Below are 25,587 nucleotides of genomic sequence, written 5' to 3' on the forward strand. Positions count from 1 at the left end.
AATGTTTACCTTAGTTCTAATACCGTGCAAAATTGAACTTGCACCAGTGCAAGGTTTCTGAAGTCTGGCCGGAGGTGGGCTGTTCAAATGCCCTTAGATATTGGAGAGCTTCAAAGTGACCCCCTTGCAAAAGGCCAGTGCCGCATTGGCAACACCTGTGTGCGATGGCGCAATCCCATTGAAAAATGCTTTGTAAATCAGGACCCTAATCATTGAAATACTTGTCCACATCATTCGGAGTCGCTGTGCCCCCAGAGAGCTGCATAATGAAGGGGTTCCATCCGAGCTTTCACATCCCCAATTCTAATCACGTGTGCTTCAGCATCAGTGCAAACCAGTTCAAACTAAAGGCACTTTTTGGTTGGGGGTTGAATCGATTTGAATCGAAATGAAATCCTTATATCAGAATGAAAATAGAGTGTTAACAATATGTATGAAATGAAAACGAAATAAACTGCGGACAAGTACTCCTTTTTATTTGAACTGCTGAAGTAGGGCTCGCCATCTTTAGAAAGACTTTGAGTTCCAGCTCCTAAAGGTTTGAATCGCTTGATTCGGTTTGAGGGGCTCTTGTTCAGAAAGGCTTGCATGCGCTTCGAGCTGGCCTCTGGCCGCTAGCTATTACACAGCTGGAGAGGAAAGCTGATTGTCGTGGTTTTCCAACATTCAACAGCTGCCTTTGGAAATGTCCATTATTGCCCGCAAGTGACAGCCTCGGGTGAGGTGTCGGGCATGGTGATACGCCAACACGAATGCAAAATCCTCTTATCGATGGACAGCTCAGACAAGAAATCCTCACACATTGCAAAAAGTACAACAGTTTTATTTTTCCTGCAATAATAAAATAACTTACCATATACAACAATCAACATAGAAACAATATACTCAAAGAACTGCGACACATCCTTCAGGGGTGCCTTCGACCCCCCACGTATTAAATCTCTCTGTTAATTTATAATCTCTTTCTTAAATCACTATTCCTTTGCTTGACTTAATCCTTGAGCCTCTTCTCGCTCTGTCGCTAATCCTGTCTCCATCTCTCGTTTTCTCTCTCTCTCTCTCCCCCTCTAAATCACTCTCCCTCTCCGTCCCAAAGCATAGGGAGAACATTTCTCCCACGGGCACCTTTCTCATAAAGTCTGGAGGAGATGTCCATGCTGCTGGCCCACTCCTATCATGTTATGGTCTTTGTGAATTGAGGCTCTATCCCCAAAAGTAGGCATTTGTAGATGTTCCACCCTCCATGGGAAGAGACCACCCAAAGTAAGGAATGTCTATGAGACATCCGTGTATAGCTTGGTCCTGTAGACATCAGTGCAGTTTACTCCCACGTGAGCAGCTTGTGACATGAAATGAAGAGCATGTTAGGCCACTCGTTTGTTTCGTTCGGTCCCATGGGCGCTTCACCTTCCAGACTGCATGTCCCCTGCAGTTGAGTTCAACATTAGCAGCATGTTGCATGCAAACAAATGTCTTTGGCTACTCCACAAAGGTAATACTGTCAGTGGGGTGCAGAGGGAATCCCAACCTGGCACCTGTAGATGGACGAACAACAGCTAGACCCAATGCCACAGCTACAGATAAGTCTTTTGGTTTCTGAGTGGTATCTCCATCAATGTACCCTCAAACTATTGACTTGTGCCTCAAATTTCGCACAAAATGCTGTCTATCTTGCATTTTTTGGATGGAGGAGAAGTGCTGTGTTGGTGGAGGGGTATCACAAGACATGGGAACCCCGGCTGTGCTGCTGGAATACTTTTCGGAGAGCAGGAAATGTGCAGCTAGTGGTAAAAAAAATATCCTCACATTTTGTTTTTGTACGTGGACATTGATTTCTGTTATCAGCAAGCCAACATGATCCGATCAAAGATGTTTTACTGTGTTTTGGTTGGATCATCTCGGATTTGTGTTGGACGTCCTCTGTGTTCTCCCCAGGGATATAACCGAAGGCAATGTTCATTGGTAACCTTCAGTCTGCTTCTTATCCAGCTCATCTTTCTGCCCCATAGTTCCCGTACCAAACGATAAGGGATAACTGTGTGTTGTTTTCCTTTGAGGAACTCATGACCAGCCACACAACAGTTGCCGCACGCGCATGGTTTCAGGCATGGTGTGGCCCTGGCCCCATTCCTTACTTATGTCGTGGCTAAAGGGCACTCATATTTGCTTCTGATGAGGCAGGATGTGGCAGTGCTAGGGTTTTTCCTGGTGATTGGGAGTCTGTTTACTTGCAGACACTCACCCACTCTGTGACGCGGCACTCTTCGCACACCACGTAGCAGCACCAGTGGAACTTACAGTTGCAGCGCTCGCTGCGCGTCTGCCGCAGGATGTTGTGGCCCCGGCCGCAGCAGAGGCTCTCACAGTTGTCCATGCCAGGGCTGGTCTTGTTGCAGATCCTCCCCTGGGTGCCGGTGGAGTCGAGCTGGGGTTCGCTCTCGCAGAAGTCGGGGGACTTCTCGAAGTAGACCAGGCTGGTGATGCTCGATCGCCGGCGATGCGGGATGTGGCTGTGGTCTAGCTGCCCAGTGTTCCTATTGTGGGGTTTGATCAGAGTGGCGCCATAGAACCTGTCTTTCAAGAGGTTGCCCACGACTCGGAACTCGGGGGTGACTTGCCAGCAGGTCTTGAGCTGGCAGCTCCCGGAGGTGCCATGGCATTTACATTTTCTTTTCATGTTGTCCATCACCACCTGTGGAAGAAGAATGAGAGATGGTCAGCCAGGAGTCAACCTTTCCCAGGAGCACGTCATGCAGTAGGTTATCTTTGTACACATTCCCAATAGTTTTGCTGTAAAGTCCATCATGACAACATGACACTACTTGGTCTCGTTAAAGCCTCCTAAGGCAGGGGATTAAGAAGAGTTCATTATAAGTAATTACAAAGTGATGAATAGTGTGAGAGAATGTAGTGGAAGTAGGGTGAGTTTGAGAAAGGACAGGGTGAAGTGATCTGGTCTATCCATTGAATAAAACATGGGAAATTGAGGGAAGACGGGAAAGGAAGGGAATCAAGGGTGCCCTTATTAAAGAATGTGAACATCTTTCCCGTTAGCTTCTTCAGACTTGGCAAAAATATAGAAGCTAAAACAAACGATTTACAGACCTCGAGCTCTCTGATCCATCTAGCTGCACCCCCGCCATTATCTCTGAACTAGAATATGGGTTAGGACAACCTCCAAGAAGCCTTATATCTTCTCATTGAACCTGTTGTCTGTCCTCGTCCCCATCTTCCCCCGGTTCCATCCATCCATCCATCCATCCATCCATCCATCCATCCATCCATCCATCCATCCATCCATCCATCCATATGTATATCCATCCATCCATGTGCATATCCATGCATGCATCCATCCATCCATCCATATGGACACCAATTCATCCATCCATCTATCCGTCCATCCATATGTACACGCATCCAGCCCACACATCCATCTATATGTACATCCATCCACCTACCCATCCATATGTACCCCCAACCATCCATCCACCTATCCCATTTTCACTGACTAGTCATTTCGCTTTACTAAGAGAGATGGCGAAGGAGACAGAGGAAACACATATGGTGTCATCTTTGGATCTCTGTGCCCGGATTTCCCATAGTGCTCCATTGAACTTTTCCGATCCCTACCTCGACTATACAGCCCCATACTCTGGAGTGCATACAGATGTCAAATTGGAGCATTTAAAGGTGCATAATTGAATATTACATGGGTGCATCGTCCATTCTCTTTCTGCACTCTCACTACAGACTGTTGACTGTAAAGCGGTCTTCAATCCAGGACAGTTGCTTTGCAAACATGGGTCAGTATTTCTGGACCCCTTTTGCCCACTTCAGCCTTCATTGGCAGGTGGAGGTCCCAGCCTGCATCACTGCGTGTGTGCCGACTCTCTCTAGCCATTACCTCTGCCAGGCAGTGGGGGTAGGATTAGGAATTCGTAAATCCTGATCCCGTTCAGGATATTTTTATTTTCTCGCTCTTGAAACCTTTTGCGCCGAAACTGGGCTGCTCTAGACAGTCACTCGACACCTCCCTTCATCAAGACAGCCCATTGCATCCATCTCACAGTTACTTCAACGCCCTCCATTGGAGTACATCCAGATTAGCCGGAAAACAAAATGGCGTCTTAAACATAGGTGTAGGTTAGGGGCAAATGTAATCGCAATGGCAATCAAGCAGCCCGTATAAAGCAAGACTGGCAGAACAGTCCTTCACTCTCCACAGAGAGAGCTGGTGTCAATACCTCTGTCATGCCCCGGCATCATTGTTATTTGGGTTTGAGAATAAGAAAGAGAGCGCTTTAACAATGGGGCCTCATTTAAGAAAAACACAAACTGGAAAGAAAACAGGAGGTAAATGGAAACACAAACAATGCTAGACGCCATAATGCAGTTGATTGTTTTGGAAGATAAAACGATATTAGGTCATACATACACCACTTAATTATGTTCTATCCTTTAAGCGCCCCGCTCTTTGTGTGGGAGAGGATGGGGTGCTCCAGTTATTGCAGTGAGTCCCACTGTCGCCCCTCCCACTGTTTGATCTTATTCCGGCCTATTAAAGGCATCACCCTGACCTGTCAACGCTTCAGGCAAACAGTCCACATCCAATTACAGGCAGGAAGGCAAGGCCACCCAAAACACTGACAGATCCCAAGGCCTTGGGTTCAACGGGCAGCATGGGAACCACGAAGTGAGACATCCCTCTCTGCGGCCGCTTGGCGCGACCCTTCAACTTTCCTGCATGGTTCCCAATGCAACACGTCAGTGACCGGAAACAACAAGCGCCTGGCTCATCCCGGGCTCTACAAGGATGCTGCGTGATTCGCACAGCGCTGCCACGCGAGAGGCCAGTAGAGCTAGATCCAGAATGGAACCTGAGTCTAGGTACGCGTCTTATGCTCATGCTGCTCGGTTCCCGCTAGAGGCGTCGCTAGAAGCGCCTGGGGGTGCTATAGTATTGGATCTTTAGGTTGTAGCCCTGGATAGAAACTCAGGCGCTACAACCAAAAGGCTAGCTAGCCCCGAGTCCCGAGAGTCGCGACATTAGCATGGCCCCGGATCTTTTCCAGACCTAACAACGTCCCTGGTTCCTGCCATTTCCCCCCCTAGAAAAATACAGTGAGAACCAGACTCAAGCCATACTTACTGCCATGCCCTCAGCACGATGGAAATTGACCCAACCAGGCTCATGTAGAGCCCTAATTTCAAATCGAGCTTTACAGATCACTGTCACTAGGAGACTGATCTGTGAACCCCAACGTTGCTCATGAATCGCCAGGAATCGCATGAGCTTAACTACACCATGTGCAGGTGGCAAGAACGCTGCTGTAGGAAACCCAACCTATGACCAATAAAAGAGGGCAAGAGAGAAAGATGGCCCCACCATGGGCTCGATCACTAGAGCACAGCTATTGGTGGACATCTCAACCTAGGACTCTAAATAGCAAATGGCGGATCTCAACATCTTCCCCATAGAATTTCAAGCCAACATTTTTAGACGCACGGATCACTGGCTAGTCAGGAAGCTCCTGTCCTAAGACTCTCCAACAAGAGGACAGCCTTGCCAGGGTGAACATTTAGGGCCTGATTCATGGACTTTGCACTGCTGAAAAGTGACTTTGCACTGCCGATACAAACCTTGATTCATCGAACTGTGCAAAGTGTATTTCTGCAGTGCACAGTCAGTGCATAGTCATTTTTGCAGTACAAAATGACTTTGCACAGACTTTGCACTGCAAACATACACTTTGCGCAGTTTCATGAATCAGGAGTTGTTTCGGCAGTGCACGGTTTATTTGAACCGTGCAAGAAATTCCATGAATCGGGCCCTGAGTCAACGACCTGTGATCTAACAACATTATGTTGGCCTATGGAATGGGTTGGCCAGCATCAGACTCTGAGCCCCACTCCTCCACATTCTTAAGGAGGTGCTCAGGTTGCGTTTTCCACCAGCTGGTCAGATAGCACAGCGAGCTAAGCGCTTCCTCCTGATATCTGTATGCAGCCTGCTGAGGCAGGTTTAAATCCCGGCAGGGTCAACTCAGCTTTTCATATTTCCGAGGTCGATAAAATGAGTACCACTCTGTGGGATAATAATGTCTTCTATTATTTGAGCGCTCTGAGACCTATGGGTGTAGCGCTATATAAGAAATAAATTATTATTTCTGTTTTTTGTAACTCTACTATTTCTATTGAATGACCATTATAGTCTTCAAAAAATGCCACTCTTTTATCCCCTGTGCACTCGAGGCTAAATGTTACGCGATCTCCACACTTGAAACGTGGGCATAAATCTGTCCTTTGATGCACACATCACTGAGAGAACTCAGCCTGGCACCAGCTTTCCTGGCTAAGAAGACCCCATCCCTAGATCCGATATCAGATTTCAGACCCACTGTCACATGCGTTGACCTACACCTTCTACACACAAACGCATACCAGTGACTGACATTGCAGACTGAGTACTCTCCTGAGTACTTGGTCATATGGCTGCTAAACTCACTGTGCCAAGGCGCCAATGCAACACAAGAAGTCACACCAGAAGTCACACCACAAACTCTTCTGTGCCTCCAGGATCTGGGGCAGCGTCTTACACACATCACCCCATCACGCCTGCATTTCTCTTTTAATATTTGAAGGCTAGAAACATCTTTGGATAGAGGACCTGCAAATATTTACGAGCCACTTTTGGGGAACTTTGCCTGGTCTTACTAATCACCCATAAGGCAGTGCTTGACCAAAGTCTGGATCATTGGCAGAGAATCCATCATTTCCACCGCTGTGCCCTTAATGTGTGGGATGTTGAGGGTTGATAGGATTTGCAATGGCTGTGGGTCCTCGGCGGCCACTGCTTACTGTGGGTAGTGATGCTTCTGCACCCTGTCCTGCACCCTCTTCTTTCCAATGATAATCTCATTTGCTCAGTGATGATGAGAACCGAAGTGTTGCTTTCAGCCTGGGTGTGCTGCCCACATATTGCTAGATTCATTCGCTCACCCACACTCTTACACGTTCACTCACTCGCTGATACTTTCCAATGCACTTTCATTCTGCACTCACTCGTTCACTTTCCCATGCACTTTCATTCTACACTCACTCATTCACTTTCCCATTCACTTTCATTCTCACTCACTCGTTCACTTTCCCATGCACTTTCATTCTACACTCACTCATTCACTTTCCCATTCACTTTCATTCTCACTCACTCGTTCACTTTCCCATGCACTTTCATTCTACACTCACTCATTCACTTTCATTCTCACTCACTCATTCACTTTCCCATGCACTTTCATTCTGCACTCATTCGTTCACTTTCCCATGCACTTTCATTCTGCACTCACTCATTCACTTTCCCATTCACTTTCATTCTCACTCACTCGTTCACTTTCCCATGCACTTTCATTCTACACTCACTCATTCACTTTCATTCTCACTCACTCGTTCACTTTCCCATGCACTTTCATTCTACACTCACTCATTCACTTTCCCATTCACTTTCATTCTCACTCACTCGTTCACTTTCCCATGCACTTTCATTCTACACTCACTCATTCACTTTCATTCTCACTCACTCGTTCACTTTCCCATTCACTTTCATTCTCACTCACTTGTTCACTTTCCCATGCACTTTCATTCTGCACTCACTCGTTCACTTTCCCATACACTTTAATTCTGCACTCACTCGTTCACTTTCCCATGCACTTTCATTCTGCACTCACTCGTTCACTTTCCCATACACTTTAATTCTGCACTCACTCGTTCACTTTCCCATGCACATTCATTCTACACTCACTCATTCACTTTCATTCTCACTCACTCCTTCACTTTCCCATGCACTTTCATTCTACACTCACTCCTTCACTTTCCCATTCACTTTCATTCTCACTCACTCGTTCACTTTCCCATGCACTTTCATTCTACACTCACTCCTTCACTTTCCCATTCACTTTCATTCTCACTCACTGGTTCACTTTCCCATGCACTTTCATTCTACACTCACTCATTCACTTTCCCATTCACTTTCATTCTACACTCACTCATTCACTTTCCCATTCACTTTCATTCGGCACTCACTCGTTCACTTTCCCATGCACTTTCATTCTACACTCACTCCTTCACTTTCCCATTCACTTTCATTCTACACTCACTCCTTCACTTTCCCATTCACTTTCATTCTGCACTCACTCGTTCACTTTCCCATTCACTTTCATTCTGCACTCACTCGTTCACTTTCCCATGCACTTTCATTCCACACTCACTCCTTCACTTTCATTCTCACTCACTCGTTCACTTTCCCATGCACTTTCATTCTATCCTTCACTTAACCGTGCACACCCACTTGCTCATGTACTCCTCTACTCATGCTCACTCCCGCACTCATGCACTCACTCACTTTCTCACTCTCCCACCCCCTCATGCACCCTAAACTAGAATCCGAGTGCATTTCCAGAAGGGCTACGTTATTGCAAGCATTTCACTGGAGTATACACTGGAGCTGCCAAAATACAGCAGACCTCCGTAATCCCCCTTAACACGGTTCCCTAAACGATGTGGGCCGAATTCCACTGTTTCTGCGGATTCACCAACCATAGCTCAGTGGGGTAATGCACCTGCATCAGTGGTCTGCACAAATACATGCATGTCATTACATTGAATGAAGATTCGGAGCACCAGACTGATCTTGTTACGCTCCCTGAAGATTTCATTTCACTTTCTAAGGGTGCTCGGTGCCAATTTGAGAGCCATACATACCTGTGCGTAACCTGAAGGACGAGGGGTCAAATACTGGCAGGCTGACCCGCCTTGTACCATTATGAACTGATGAAAACAGGTACTGTGGAATTGGCCGATAATTTAACACCGGCATTCTCATTCATGGATAATTCGGTTTCGTTTAGATTTCTCAGTGGGTTAATGCACCCGATGCAGAGAGATGTGTGTCGTATTCCCTGTCAGGTACAGTGGATTTGTATGACCACAACATTTGTTTGAGTGTGCTGTATGCCCGAAAGTCATAGTTTGGAAACTAATCTGAAACGATTTGAACATTTGCCATTTCCAAATTAAAATTCTAATCTCTGCTTTGCTATTTTAGGAGCTCGGTGAAGCCAGCAGCACCTATGACACAGCTGTGCCCCCCACCGTCCACTAGAGGGCGCGCCTTTCTTAACGCAGTGCGTTCTAGGGAAATGCTGGCGATGAAATGCACCTTATTGCTTCTTTGGACCAGAAATGATAATATTCTTGTAGTCTTTTTTTTCTTTATCACAATGCATTCATGTGCCCATTTTTAAAACTGCCCTTTTTAACCTCAATCCCTCAAATAGAGGGTTGTTTACTACAGAAGCTGCGCAAAGAACCGTTTTTTTTTTTGTTGCAACAATTCTCTTTTGGGTGCAAAAAAAAAAAAGAAACCAAGCGCCTAGACAAGATAAAGCGTCCCAGCCGCATGTTCAGCCTTTTCAGTTCTACCTGGTAGACTAAATGCACTCTGGGAACCTCACTGGCATCCTCGTCTCAGGCGGATAGCTCAGGGGCAAAGCGCTCGCCTTGCAAAGAAGACGACATGAAGCAACACAGGATCGGTCTGCGCAGGAGGATATCTCAGGGGCAACGCGCTCGCTTTGCAAACAAGACGACATGTAGCAACACAGGCTCGGTCTGCGTGGGAGGATAGCTCAGGGCCAACGCGCTCCCCTTGCAAACAAGACGACATAGAGCAACACAGGTTCTATCCCCGATGTCCATGCGATATAAATAGCCAATTATATTATTCCTTCCTGCCCCCAAGCATTATGCTAGTAGTGATTTAAATATGCAACCCTTTTTTATCAAAGGTATATTGTTGCTGCCCTGCCAATGGAGTTAGCTTTCTAGGACTAATCAGCTTTTTGGTAGTACTGGAAAAGATTATTTCTGTCACTCCATTCTCATCAAAGGCATATTTGTCAAATATAAAGTACTGTGGTCTGTGCTGTGTTCCCAAAATTCTCCTTCTCCAGAGACAAGGTGCACAGCAGGAAGGACAATGCCTGTTTCCTGTTTCTTTGCCTCTTCCGGTTGCGTGTTTCCAGCCTGGCGATAGTTTGGCCTCAGATGGTGGGCTGGCCTCCGGAGATGCTGAGTTTCTGGGCCAGGAAGAGTTGTGTTTTGGTTGTGACTGCTTTGTCGGTGATGCAGGCTGAATTGAATATGATACATGCCTGAAGGGGTAGCCGGTGCAGCTCCTTACAGATGGCGCTGATGTGGACGAATTGTCTTAGTCCTCTGATAAGGTGTGCGGCGGAGCTGCCACCATACAAGTGGGAGATGCCCAGAGCTCGGACAACTGGTCTGAAATGTTGGGCATGGGTGAAAAGCTTTACTTTGTGGAGGAGTCTAAGTTGACAGCAATGAAAAACACCTTGTTGCCATACACGCGTATACAAATACATGTCCTAATTCCCAAAACAGATGGCAATAGTCTTCCCAGGTGGACATACTGTTACGTGAAATGGATCACCACGCTTTGTGCCCTTGAAAAAGGCCTCAACCAGGACAGTGAAATATACGTATTAGTGGTACAACAATCCCAACACACTTTTACTGATTGCCTTGCGCTGCACCTGGGGTTATGTGTCACACTGACATTACTAATGGTTTCCCTACATAGGGTTTCCTTTTTGCTCTCAGATCATTTCCTACATCGATTCTTTTTCCCATCAGACATTTTTCTGTTGTCATGATGAGACACGATAAGGGGTCGTCTTGTGTCTGCTTTGTCTTCAAAGCATCCCCAGTGTTCCACCACTTTATGCTTGACTCTTCGTTGGCGCGTGCCCAAGATGAACTCTGTTTGATTTGCCTTTCTGTTTGATTTGCCGTGGAAAGCCCATTCACTGTCTCCTATGTGTACCCAGCCACCTTCTACCTCCCTCACGTCACAAAATGCACCAATACGCCATACCATTGCACAGGTTGTGCTGCATAACACCACTTTAACAGGGTGCAAAATTGCCAGGAGCTGGGAGCTATTTCGCTGCTGCTTGTAGCCTGCCACTCAAAGCTGCCAAGAGCTGTTTTTGACTCCCTGGACCAACTGGTGCCATCCAAACATAACCACCTGACATTAACTTTGCATGTTTGGGAGTGTGTATATTGATATAGTACACATTTGGAAGACTTTCAAAACACAAGCGGTCATACATAATGGTCAAAAGGTTACCGTGTACATCTGATGTGGAAGTTAGGTTTGGACAAGCTATGGACTGTGGTAAGTGGTAGCTTCTTTCTCGCCGGATGTAGCTCCTTCTTGCCCAGTGATGCCGGATACTCTGGAGCTGCTTTTCAATCCTGCTTGTCACGGCCTTATGTTGATCCCTGCATTACACTACTTTGAGGGTCTTACTTTCTTCTCTGGCTCTACTCCACGATGCGCCCAAACTGCTATATTCCTTTGATGGATAAGAGGGCTACAGTTTGATTTCCGTTTCTCGACCGGCACCAGTCTGGGACTTGCTTCCTATGTATTCTATGTTTTCAGTTCAGGATCTGCCATCAGAGATGCCGGCACCCATCACTCTCTGGTGCTGGTCAGGTGCCCAGTGTTCATGAGACACTGATGCCAATGTAATGCTTTTGTTAGTGAACCTGTTTAATGCTGATGAACATCTCAGGAGGATTGCCCTGGCATACGCATGTTGGAATGCAGCAGAACCAATTATGTTGGTAGGGCTTAGCAGATCATGCTGGAGTCTCTCACCAACCCCCATTCTCCCTTGCGCTCTTCAGCGCCCCTTTCTCCTGGCTGATTGGACAGTGATCATCCGCTAACAAATGGATTAACTGAACGTGAGGAGTTTGCCTTCTATTGAGGTTCACTAATGAGGATGGTTAAGTGACGATGATATGGGGCCACCAGTACTTGAAGACCAAGGAATAGACGAAGGCCTGGTCTTTTACCCTTTCTTTGTGGGTTTTAGAGCTTCCTGGGTGGGATTTGTTCAGGATTTAGGGTAAAAAGGGAGAACCACGATGCAGACTACTCCTTTACGGTGTCCCGGGTAGCCACAGGTGATTTTTCTCATTACAGCATGTGTGTCTTCTGAATCTGGAACTTCTTCTTGAAATGTCATCAGGATGTTATAAAAACCAGGACTGGATTTCCAGCTCCCGAATGGAATGGGAAACGTTGGCATAGATTCTTGCTGCTTGCCCTCATCGGGTAGCAATGCCCGCTGTGCAGCTCGAGCTAGATTCTTAAACAAGGTCACATTTCTAGGATACCCATCACACTTTAGGATTAGGGAGATGGTGAGGGGCGGGGGTGTTGACCAGGTGGCCTCAGCCAGTGCTGAGGCCGAGCACATACATGTCACTGCAAAGCTTCTCATAAGGTACAACACCCTTAAGGGAAGGAACCGCAGATCAGCAGGTCAATCGCGAGATGGTCACAGGTCACAAGTATACCTGAGAAAGAGCCGATCCGGCGGAACCGCTTCCCTGGTGCGGTACTCTGGACTTAGAGCCTGATTCATGGAATGTTCTGCATGGTGCAAAGTGACTTTTCACTGCTAAAAAGCAACTTTGCACTGCCAACACTCACCCTGATTCATGGAGCAGTGCAAAGTGTATTTTTTCAGTGCAAAGTCAGTGCAAAGTCACTTTGTGACTTTGCAGCTGTGCAAGGTGACTTTGGACTGTGCTTACAATTCCATGAATCAGGCCCTTAGTCGTTCACCAATACTACTGTTTCAAGTTGCAGTGACCAATGGGGCAAGCAGAAGCTTTCCTTAGAAGCTGCAAGGGCTGGGGGTCGAATCAGCCTTAGAAATGTGAGACACGCCCCCTATGTGTGGTGTTCCTTCATGTTTGTTTTCCTTGCACTGTTGTTCCATCTGTTTGCAGCTGTTTTCTTCATCTCTCTCTCTCCCTCTCTCTCTCTCTCTCTCTCTCTCTCACACACACACACACACACACACACTTCTTTCAGCTCTGACCAATTACATCTGAATCCCGCCCCCTCATCCACAGAACTCTCTGCCACACACGATTCCCATCATCCTAAACCCATCTCTTAACACAAAAGACTTTATAAACAGTTCTTCTGGAACGATCCAGAACGAGCCAAGCTTGTTGAATAAACTGCTGGAAACGTAATGCCTGGTTGATGGATTTTTTTAGCACGGTGCAAAGCGACTTTGCACTGGTGCAACTGCCAACAAACACGCGTGTTTTATTTATTTGAATTTGTAAAGCGCACTACAGCCCAAGGGTATCTGATTCACAGAACGGAGCAAGGTGTATTGTTGCACTGCAAAGTCACTTTTCACTGAATTGCACCAGTGCAATGTCACTTTGCACTGCAAAACTAAACGTTGCACCACTCTGTGAATCAGGTTGTTGGCTGTCAATGCAAAGTGACTTTGCAGCATTGCAAAGTGACTTTGCACTATGCTAAACATTCCATGAATCAGGCCCTTAATAACGCCTCATTTTTGCATAGTTCACCATGCCATATTTCTGACGCTTTTAAGCTCCTTAATAACAAGGCGCCCTCAGCCCTTCCGACTTCTGACCTCAATACATTGAGTTCGGTAATACCAGATATTATGACCGTGTTTAGGCGCATGAAGCGCTACATGTTTTATGTGGTGTGGACCTGGATGGGAAATAACAAGGGGGTGGGGTAATGGGGTGCAATGGTCTGGACAGAAGAACACGGGGAGAGAGGGTACAGGGGGTTACAAGCAGGGGATAGAAGACGGGCAGGCAAACGCCGACTCATTCATGATTAACTTGCTGAGCTATCTTATTTCCGCGCTGACCTGCGCAAGAGTGGCCCATCTCAAATTGGGATTTGCACAGGCGTCTCCCGAAACGGAGGGTGTGGATATCGCCTAGGGAAGCAAGAGGGGTTTGCCCAGTACAGGCAGAGGACACCCCCTTGCCTTGAGCTAAGTATGGGGCCACGCCTAGGACTGGGCTGAGGTTCTTTCCTTTCCCTGAGCTGAACATTAGGGATAGGGCTGAAGATCTGGGGGGAAAAGGTGCAACTTTACCATAGTGACCATTGGGGAGGATTTTCTGGCCTCTTTTTTTTATCATCAATTTATTTATGTAAATAATAGCTTTTTCATTAAATGAAGTTGTTTTTCCTAATAAAAAAAGTATTTTACATTATTTTTAACACATCGATTCGTATTATGTAATAAAATCACTTCCCAAATATAAAATGTTTTATTTTGTCGTAGCCTGAGTTTTGGGCCCAAAACGCCAATTTGCTTTTGGAGGAATTCAATACAGGGCGACGGTGGAGCGCTGGTGCCGAAGCTCTAGCTCCTGGCTGCGGTGATACATTCATCCGGGGCGGGGTGATACATTCATCTGGGACGGGGTGATACATTCATCCGGGGCGGGGTGATACATTCATCTGGGGTGATACATTCATCTGGCGCGGGGTGATACATTCATCCGGGGTGGGGTGAGACATTCATCCGGGGCGATACATTCATCCGGGGCGGGGTGATACATTCATCCGGGGCGGGGTGATACATTCATCTGGGACGGGGTGATACATTCATCCGGGGCAGGGTGATACATTCATCTGGGGTGATACATTCATTGGCGCGGGGTGATACATTCATCCGGGGTGGGGTGATACATTCATCCGGGGTGATACATTCATCCGGGGCGGGGTGATACAGTCATCTGGGGCGGGGTGATACATTCATCTGGGGCGGGGTGATATAGTCATATCCGGGGCGGGGTTATACATTCATCGGGGCGGGGTGATATAGTCATTCGGGGTGGAGTGACACATTCATCTGGGGTGGGGTGATACATTCATCCGGGGCGGGGTGATACATTCATCTGTGGCGATACATTCATCCGGCGCGGGTGATACATTCAAACGGTCCGGGGTGATACATTCATCTGGGGCGGGGTGATACATTCATCTGGGGTGATACATTCACCTGGGGCGAGGTGATATAGTCATCCGGGGCGGGGTGATACATTAATCTGGGGCGGGGTGATACATTAATCCGGGGCGGGGTGATACATTCATCCAGGGCAGGGTGATACATTCATCCGAGGTGGGGTGATACATTCATCCAGGGCAGGGTGATACATTCATCCGAGGTGGGGTGAGACATTCATCCGGGGTGAGGTGAAACATTCATCCCGGGTGGGGTGAGACATTCATCCGGGGTGAGGTGATACATTCATCTGGGGCGGGGTGATATAGACATCCAGGGAGGGGTGATATAGCCATCTGGGGTGGGGTGATACATTAATCTAGGGCGGGGTGATACATTCATCCGGGCTGGGGTGATACATTCATCTGGGTTGGGGTGATATATTACTCCGGGGCGGGGTGATACATTCATCTGGAGCGGGGTGATACATTCATCCGGGGCGGGGTGAATCATTCAGCTGGGCTGCGGTGATACATTGATCCGGGCTGGGGTGATATAGTCATCCGGGTTGGGTTGATATAGTCATCCGGGCTGAGGTGATATATTCATCCAGGTTGGGTTGATATAGTCATCCGGGTTGGGTTGATATATTCATCCGGGGTAGAGTGATATATACATCAGGCTGGGGTGATATATTCATCTGGATTGGGTTGATATATTCATCTGAGGTGGGGTGATAAACTCATCCGGGGTGGAGTGATATACTTGTCCGGGGTGGGGTGATATATTTATCCAGGTGGGTTGATAAATTCATCCAGGGTGGGGTGATATATTCATTTGGGTTGAAATATTTAACCCGGGGTGGGGTGATATATTGATCCGGGGTGGAGTGATATATTCATCTGGGGTGGAGTGATATATTCGTCCAAGGTGGTGTGGTATGTATCCAGGTATCCGGGTGGTGTGATAAATTCATACGGGTGGGGTGCTATATTCGTTTGGGTTGATATATTTATCCAGGGTGGGTGATATATTAATTCCTGATGAGATGATATATATGTCAGGGGTGTGGTGATACATTCATCCAGGGCAGGGTGATACATTCATCCCGGGTGGGGTGAGACATTCATCCAGGGTGGGGTGATACATTCATCTGGGGCGGGGTGATATAGACATCCAGGGAAGGGTTATATAGCCATCTGGGGCGTGGTGATACATTAATCTGGGGCGGGGTGATACATTCATCCTGGCTGGGGTGATACATTCATCCTGGCTGGGGTGATACATTCATCCGGGTTGGGTTGATATATTCATCTGGGGCGGTGTGATACATTCATCTGGGGCAGGGTGATACATTCATCCTGGCTGGGGTGATACATTCATCCGGGGCGGGGTAATATGTTCATCTGGGGTGGGGTGATACATTCATCCAGGGCGGGGTGATACATTCATCCGGGCTGGGGTGATGTAGTCATCTGGCTTGGGGTGATGTAGTCATCCGGGTTGGGTTGATATAGTCATCCGGGCTGGGGTGATATATCCATCCGGGTTGGGTTGATATAGTCATCCGGGTTGGGTTGATATATTCATCCGGGGTTGGGTGATATATTCATCTGAGTTGGGGTGATAAACTCATCCGGGGTGGAGTGATATATTTATCCAGAGTGGGGTTAATATATTTATCCAGGTGGGGTGATAAATTCATTCAGGTGGGGTGATATATTCATCCAGGGTGGGTGATATATTCCTGTTCAAGAGCATTTTTATTTGAGCACACATACGCGCAGAGTGGATAGCTGCACTTTGCAAGTGGGAAGAGCACAGCTCTTAGAAGCTGGAGGAGCCTGCCATGAAGCACTATATAAGAATGCACCAATAGCATGATTGTTTCAAGCTGTTGCCGCACATCGACGCCCATAACGAACATGCGAGCTTTAGGTGTAATCGTTTACCCCCTAGGGTAATTGTAGCCAGGCGCGAAGTTACCCCTGAAAAAGCATCGTCCTGTCGCTGTTGTGGCAATGCGAATACCAATGACAATTTTAAGCGTCTTATTGCGATTCGTCGCGACTCGGACTGGCTGCATTTCGCATGTTACACTTCAAAGGGCCGTTTCCTAATCGTGAAGGTGTCGCGTGTGATAAAGCGTGGCCACGCCTCTTGGAGGGCATCCCACCGCGGTGTCCTGGGAGCATTGGGATTTTTGAAGCAATTGAAGATTTTGCATGATGGCTCTGATTCATTGGTTAATGTGCAAACATCTTTACATCCTTTTTTTCTCTTTTCTTTATATTGTAATTTTGCCATTTAAAATGCGTGTACTGTCGGCGTGGTATGTTTGTATTGTAAAGGGTTGAATTTGTTTAACAATAAAGCCAGTATTCTTATTGGCAGATTCAGCTTTGCATGTTCATCTATGCTACGGTTATTTTAGAGTTCTCTGCAGTCATTATTTTGTGACGTGTATTGCTTCAACAAAAACAATGGCGTGCGTAAGTGAGAGAGGCTGGTAGTGCTCATCTGTCCAGGTGTGATATTTATTTTATCACACTAGAACTCCCCAGGAGGGGTGTCATAGGAAACATGTGATGAGATGGGATACATGTGTGTGGTGGGACAGCCGTTCATCTCATGTGCTAACAGACTTTGGGCCTAATTCATGGAACTTTTAGCACAGTGCACAACAGTGCATAGTCACTTTGCACTGCAAAAATGCACTTTACACCGCTCTGTGCATCGGTTTTTTTTGGCAGTGCATAGTCACTTCTCTGTGCATCGGGATGTTTCTTGGCAGTGCATCGTCACTTTGCACCGCTCTGTGCATCGGGATGTTTCTTGGCAGTGCATAGTCACTTTGCACCGCTCTGTGAATCGGGGTGTTTCTTGGCAGTGCATAGTCACTTTGCACCGCTCTGTGCATCGGGATGTTTCTTGGCAGTGCACAGTCACTTTGCACCGCTCTGTGCACCGGGATGTTTGTTGGCAGTGCATAGTGACTTCTCTGTGCATCGGGATGTTTCTTGGCAGTGCATCATCACTTTGCACCTCTCTGTGCATCGGGATGTTTCTTGGCAGTGCATAGTCACTTTGCACCGCTCTGTGAATCGGGATGTTTCTTGGCAGTGCATAGTCACTTTGCACCGCTCTGTGAATCGGGATGTTTCTTGGCAGTGCATAGTCACTTTGCACCGCTCTGTGCATCGGGATGTTTGTTGGCAGTGCACAGTCACTTTGCACCGCTCTGTGCATCGGGATGTTTCTTGACAGTGCACAGTCACTTTGCACCGCTCTGTGAATCGGGATGTTTCTTGGCAGTGCACAGTCACTTTGCACCGTTCTGTGAATCGGGATGTTTCTTGGCAGTGCATCGTCACTTTGCACCGCTCTGTGCATCGGGATGTTTGTTGGCAGTGCACAGTCACTTCTCTGTGCATCGGGATGTTTGTTGGCAGTGCATAGTCACTTTGCACCGCTCTGTGCATCGGGATGTTTGTTGGCAGTGCACAGTCACTTTGCACCGCTCTGTGCATCGGGATGTTTGTTGGCAGTGCACAGTCACTTTGCACCGCTCTGTGCATCGGGATGTTTCTTGGCAGTGCACAGTCCCTTTGCACCGCTCTGTGAATCGGGATGTTTCTTGGCAGTGCACAGTCACTTTGCACCGCTCTGTGAATCGGGATGTTTCTTGGCAGTGCACAGTCACTTTGCACCGCTCTGTGCATTGGGATGTTTCTTGGCAGTGCACAGTCACTTTGCACCGTTCTGTGAATCGGGATGTTTCTTGGCAGTGCATCGTCACTTTGCACCGCTCTGTGCATCGGGATGTTTCTTGGCAGTGCACAGTCACTTCTCTGTGCATCGGGATGTTTGTTGGCAGTGCACAGTCACTTTGCACCGCTCTGTGCATCGGGATGTTTCTTGGCAGTGCACAGTCCCTTTGCACCGCTCTGTGAATCGGGATGTTTCTTGGCAGCGCACAGTCTCTTTGCACCGCTCTGTGAATCGGGATGTTTCTTGGCAGTGCACAGTCACTTTGCACCGCTCTGTGCATCGGGATGTTTCTTGGCAGTGCACAGTCACTTTGCACCGTTCTGTGAATCAGGATGTTTCTTGGCAGTGCACAGTCACTTTGCACCGCTCTGTGCACCGGGATGTTTGTTGGCAGTGCATAGTGACTTCTCTGTGCATCGGGATGTTTCTTGGCAGTGCATCATCACTTTGCACCTCTCTGTGCATCGGGATGTTTCTTGGCAGTGCATAGTCACTTTGCACCGCTCTGTGAATCGGGATGTTTCTTGGCAGTGCATAGTCACTTTGCACCGCTCTGTGAATCGGGATGTTTCTTGGCAGTGCATAGTCACTTTGCACCGCTCTGTGCATCGGGATGTTTGTTGGCAGTGCACAGTCACTTTGCACCGCTCTGTGCATCGGGATGTTTCTTGACAGTGCACAGTCACTTTGCACCGCTCTGTGAATCGGGATGTTTCTTGGCAGTGCACAGTCACTTTGCACCGTTCTGTGAATCGGGATGTTTCTTGGCAGTGCATCGTCACTTTGCACCGCTCTGTGCATCGGGATGTTTGTTGGCAGTGCACAGTCACTTCTCTGTGCATCGGGATGTTTGTTGGCAGTGCATAGTCACTTTGCACCGCTCTGTGCATCGGGATGTTTGTTGGCAGTGCACAGTCACTTTGCACCGCTCTGTGCATCGGGATGTTTGTTGGCAGTGCACAGTCACTTTGCACCGCTCTGTGCATCGGGATGTTTCTTGGCAGTGCACAGTCCCTTTGCACCGCTCTGTGAATCGGGATGTTTCTTGGCAGTGCACAGTCCCTTTGCACCGCTCTGTGAATCGGGATGTTTCTTGGCAGCGCACAGTCTCTTTGCACCGCTCTGTGAATCGGGATGTTTCTTGGCAGTGCACAGTCACTTTGCACCGCTCTGTGCATCGGGATGTTTCTTGGCAGTGCACAGTCACTTTGCACCGTTCTGTGAATCAGGATGTTTCTTGGCAGTGCATCGTCACTTTGCACCGCTCTGTGCATCGGGATGTTTGTTGGCAGTGCACAGTCACTTCTCTGTGCATCGGGATGTTTGTTGGCAGTGCATAGTCACTTTGCACCGCTCTGTGCATCGGGATGTTTCTTGGCAGTGCACAGTCACTTTGCACCGCTCTGTGCATCGGGATGTTTGTTGGCAGTGCACAGTCACTTCTCTGTGCATCGGGATGTTTGTTGGCAGTGCATAGTCACTTTGCACTAGTGCTAAAAGTCCCATGAATTAGGCCCTTCCCGTAATAATTTGCTATGTTAGGGATTACCATGAAATGATTGAATGGAGCAATGACTGCATTTTTTGATAATGGGGAAGACCCCCGCCGTCCTCCCAACCTTAACTATTTCCCTAACCCCACCCCCCACCCCTATATTTTAGTAAAATGTCCTAAAATGTCGAAATACATACGTTAAAAAAATCGGTCATTTCGCCATTCGTCATTTTAAATTCGATCATCTCTAAGGATTCCTTCCAATGGCCATCTTCTGAAAGCCGGGCCCATCGGCTGGGTGCATCCCCCTAACCACGATCCTCTCACACCCCCCCCCCCCCCCCCCCCCCAGACAGCGCTGTCTGAAGGCGGGCAACCTTTATCTCCCTCGATGAGCACCTGGCTTAGACAAGAAAGCATTTCTGCCCCCTCCCCCGTTTCCCCTGCCCCCCCCCCCCCTCCCCAGCTCCCCCATGGCGGTGAGGCATGATTTGTAACAGCCCTTACAGGTGCCTGCTGTAATTACAGGTGATCCGTGCAGTATTAGGCACTTCAAACGGAACACGGCGAGAGAGATCCAAGGGGCTGGGGAGAGGCCGCGAACACAAACAGGGCCCCGATTAGGCAGGTGCCGTCCCCTCCCCCACCCGCCCAGGCCGTGCATGGTGTCTGCCAGCACAGGCGAAATACCCTTCCTAGACACATATGCAGCAGTAGAGTGGAGGTGCCGCAGCACTGAACACGGGGGAGCGGAAGGGGGCGCAACAACACACACACAGGCACGCAAAACCAATGCCATGCTACCAAAGTACCAGCGCATAAGATGGCATCAGCTGGAAAATGGTACTTGTACCTGGGCATATGTTGGCAGCACCTAACAAATCCCTATCTAATGCCTTCAGAAAATGCACAACTCTTGAAATTTGCCAATGCTAATACAACAGGAATTCAGTGCAATGAACAGATGCAAAGACACACATACAATGCATAAATCAAGTGGCTGGTGCACTCTAGTTTGAGACATATTTATTTCATCAGGAGCAGGTTTTGCAAGGTTATAGCTCCAATTAAGGCTATAAGGCTCAGAGAGCACAAAACTAGACCCAAACAAATCACAGAGGGAATGTGTTTTGGGCGGGAAGGGGCATAAGGACTAGCATGGCAATGGGTGGTGAATGGGTGGCTAAACAACCAAACAGCAGCCACAGGCTATGTTCCTCATCTCTCAGCGGCCTCTGCTTCCCAAGACATTAGTTTTGGCTTATATGCAGCGCTTTCAGCACCACCTAACAGCCAACACTATCAATATAGAGGACCTGAGAGAGCAGATGTCATTAGATTGAGTTGGTGAAAGATGGCATGCAATAAATAAGCAGAGAATCAGGTGCCTGTCCTGCCTCTTGAGTGGGCGAAAGAGGACCAGCAACCGTGGTGGGAAGCCCCTCCGGACATGTGCCAGGCTCTACCACTCCAAGAGTGAAATCAAGCGGGAGACAGGAAGAGGGGGGCGGGGGGTGAGGAAATGCAGATGGGCAATATGGGTAGCAGGTTAAGGACCTCTCAATTTTAGGTTCTCAGGATGGGTGTAATCTGATATTTTTGTTTTGGGCTGGTGGAAGTCCATTGAGGTCTGCGGGTCGGTATGCGGCTGGCCCTGACGGTTCACTTAGTCCACTACACGTGACACCTGCCAAATGGGTTTGGGTTGTGAGGCATGAGGTCACTTCCTGCCGAAGACACAGTTAAAAGTCTGTCCGAGAGTGACATAGGGATCAGCTGGACATAATGAAAACACCAGCTCTGAGAAAGGGTCACCCGGATGCAGATATGACACCAGGAAATGACTGGGGTCACCGGAAGTGATTGATTAATGATGGCCGGGTTCATTAGGAAGCTGGCGGAGCTGGGGTCGCCTGTAAGTAAACTTCAAGTACAATAAAACGACGCCCGGGTTTATGCCACCGTCCGGTCGAGATTATTAGATGTACTCACCTTCCCAGGTTGGCCTTGGTAGCAGTTAAAACCAGGTAGGAAAACATGGTTCCAGCCTTGGGTGCAGAGGTAATGAACATTGCATGAGGAAAAGGGACTTGTTGCTTCACATAAGATTTGAAGAGGACTATTATTGACATAGCATCTCATTTCCAAAATGGCAGCTTATAGCAGTCGAGTTTCAAGGGAAGCACGCAGAGGTAAGTGGTGTGCCCACGATCATTCAGCGCGCACAGTTATTTAGTTCTGGGCTATGGTCCTCGATGACGACCTTTCTATAGGGATCCCAAGCAAGCAAGCACATTTTAGCAAAAAACTGGTCGGTGGAGTGGTGTTGCGACAACACGTGCACCCAAAAGGTAGGGAAGGGCTCTTGAAACACTACCTAGAGTCGTTGGGTGGAAATGAGTGACAGTGAGGTGGAACGATGCCCGGGGGGTGGGGGGGGGGGGGTCCTGCTGGTATGGGTGGATTGGTGGAAGTGGGGGAGGGGGAGGTCAGACACGAGTGGAGAGAGGGGCAGAGGCAATAGGAAAGCATGGAGGAGCAGGGGGCGCGTCAGATGGATGGGGTGACCTGGGTCTGAAGCCTTTAAGTGCCTAGGCTGCAGGGATGTCCAACTCCAGGCCGAGAAGGCAGGAACACTGATGGGTTTTCAGGATATCCCTCATTAATATTCATGAGAAGAAATGTGCATACATTTAGAATCATTGTATGCACATTCATCTCATGAATATTAATGAGGGGTCTCCTGAAAATCCGACACGGATCCAGCCCACGAGGCCTGGAGTGGAGCAACCCTGTCCTAGCGGGATGGGTGGGTCGAAGAGGGGTGTCTGGTGGTTGATAAAGCCGAGAGGGGAGCCAGCCACATGGTATAGATGTGAGTGGGTGGCTGGGCAGGGTGTGTTGGGGAACGAGCCCTGTGGGTGTGAGGGTTGGGGGATGGGGTCTGGGGCTAGTGATGTGGTTTGTGTGTGTACAGAGGGCATCCCAGGCGCATGGCAGGGGGAGAGAGAATGTAATTGTCCCCTTGGTCTGCTTTTCGGCACACTGTAAGAGATATGCCAGACACATCTGTTTGCATTTTGAAGTGTGCGGGTGATGTGTGGGGGGCGGGGTACACAGCGCACTGTGGAGTTAAAGACGGAGCTCTGCATTTCTCTGGCACGTGAAGGCAGGGATGCTGTGGGCTTTCTCTGAAGTTTCCTCTTCATAGTAATATAACTTTACCAGCACCCGCCCCCTCCCCTGCCCCATCTACCTCCATATGTCACAGTCCGTTGTTTAACTCCCCCCCTCTTTCGTCTCTGGGTAGACACTGCCTGTTACATAGTTGCCAACATGACCCATTCCGATCTGTAGATGCTTATCCCATCCTGGTTTTTTCTTTGCATTCTGGGACTTGTAGTCAGAGTTTTATAATGGGGAAAGTGGAAGTACAAATTCCAGAAGGCAAAGAAGAAAACCAGAACTGGATAAGCACCTACTGGTTGGAATAGATCATGTTGGCAAGTATGCTGCTACCTCCACTTGGGGCAATTAATCAGTGGGAGCTGCCCTTCATGGAGACCCAGGTGTACAGAGGACTCAATACGCCCAGGTCTCTTATTAAGTCAAAGTGGTTTATTTGCAATGTTTTACATGCATTCCTGAACTTTTAACGGGGAAGACAGAACTTCAAGTCCCAGAATGCAAAGAAGAAAACCAGGACGGGAAGAGTTACTCAAAACCCACATGTGGCAAGAGGATACCTCTGTGTATGAAAACGTGGGGTCCTACATCACATCACTTTAAGAAGCTTGCTCAAGTGTCTCCAGGAGACGGCGATGACTTATGCTGCTCCGGCATCCTTACAATTCCACATCTTTGTGTTCTCCAATTCAGCAAATGGTATTATTATTATTAGCACCCCGATGCCTGCGGTGCAATATAAGTAAATAAATAAATAAATACATTATTCTTATTGACACCCTGTGGGGGGGAAGCCAGCCATTCAGGAGGCTGGAAACGCAGGCTGAATCTGCTGATCTGGCCCACGTTCCAAGCCGACTGATGGCCGGTTCCCCCACCCGCCATCTTCCCCCCAACGCTGGTCCCTCTCCCCCCATCCCCGTCCCCCACTTACCTCACTGCGGCGGGAAATAGTAATGAGAAAAATGGGAGGGAAATAGTAATGGGAACAGGCGCTATATAAATGACCACTACTACAATGCAAAGCCACCTTTGCCACCCACTGCTGAAGTGGTGCAGCCTATGCCCTGGGGGAGCCAGCATGCCCTCCAATGCACCACCCATGCCGTGCGTGTGCCGCTTTATAAGGCACCTGTTATGACTGTGTGTGTTTGTGATGCACCTTTTATGCCTCTGAAAGCCTTCCAGGACTTCTTTCCACCTTTTGTACCTTTGATTATCGTCAATGCCTGTTAATGGACCTTCTCTTTCTTTGTATGACTTAAAGGTCTGTTAATGCCCTCAAATGATACCCATGCAGGTGTCGCATGCCTTTCACAGGATCGTTTAGTAACCCCGTTTGCCATGTGATGTTGGGCCACGGTTCACCAGAAACCCAGAAGCGTACGAGCTGACACAGCCAGGTTGGCCAAAGTGCAAAAAGGCCTGAACTGTGGCAAATGGGAGCTTGAGAAACGATACGTAGCCGTGCTTTGCATGAAAAAATCCACTCACAGCTGCCAAGTGACCCTTGCCACGTGCAACACCTTAAACCAGCCCTTACATTTCCGCCATTGTAACTGCTCTCAATGAAACATGCTTTCTGTGGCATACACCCAGATCTCGGTGGCTGGCACTCGACTCACTGAGCAATCTTATTTGCGCACTAGTCACCCCATATGACACGCGTATATAAGTTAACCTTAGCTGCAGTCATTCCACATAGAATTTAAGGACATGTTTATGGGCTTCTGATATTCATTAGCCAAAATGGATTGTTAATTTAATTTGTGGTGAGTAATTAACGACATGGACTTTTACACCGTGTTTGTACCTGGTATATCTTGTCAACCCATCATTTCTGAACACGCACACCTGTACCTGCTAAGCTGAGTTTCCTCACTCTGGCCTCTAATAGTAGTGTCCTGCTGCTGTAGGCTTTGCATCTGTGCAGCTCTGAGTCAAGGTTGCAACTGGCTGCAGGGACGGTGCAGACTACAGGACTGCAATTTAGTAAGACGGGCGCTGTGGTGGCATGCCACTATGGGTCGGGGGTTGCCGCCCCCGGCCCAGAGTGGGAGGCTGCCACTTCAACTGAGTGGCAGGCAGCACAGTCCCTGTGTGCTTTATTTTCACTGGGGACTGTGCTGCCTGCCTCTCAGAAAGTGTGCGGGTTTTATGCAGAGTCCCGTGGGCCCGCAACAAACATAGAACAGAATAAGGGAGCCGTTGGGGTGTCAGAAGTCTGGCACTGCC

At 48.3% G+C, this 25,587-nt stretch overlaps 1 protein-coding gene across 1 annotated transcript in view; it reads right to left on the bottom strand.

Moving 5' to 3' along the window:
- Positions 1 to 455: 455 nt before the first annotated feature.
- Positions 456 to 25,587, bottom strand: part of WNT10A (Wnt family member 10A) — a 106,471-nt gene continuing 81,339 nt past the window's right edge. Inside the window, exon 4 of the mRNA XM_069616858.1 lies at positions 456 to 2,692. Within this exon, the coding sequence (XP_069472959.1) occupies positions 2,225 to 2,692 (468 nt within the window). The 3' untranslated portion in view covers positions 456 to 2,224. The remainder of the gene's footprint in view (positions 2,693 to 25,587) is intronic.

This window comes from Ambystoma mexicanum, chromosome 9 (genome assembly GCF_040938575.1).
Source record: "Ambystoma mexicanum isolate Mex_15411 chromosome 9, UKY_AmexF1_1, whole genome shotgun sequence".
In the NCBI taxonomy this organism is placed as follows: Eukaryota; Metazoa; Chordata; class Amphibia; order Caudata; family Ambystomatidae; genus Ambystoma; species Ambystoma mexicanum.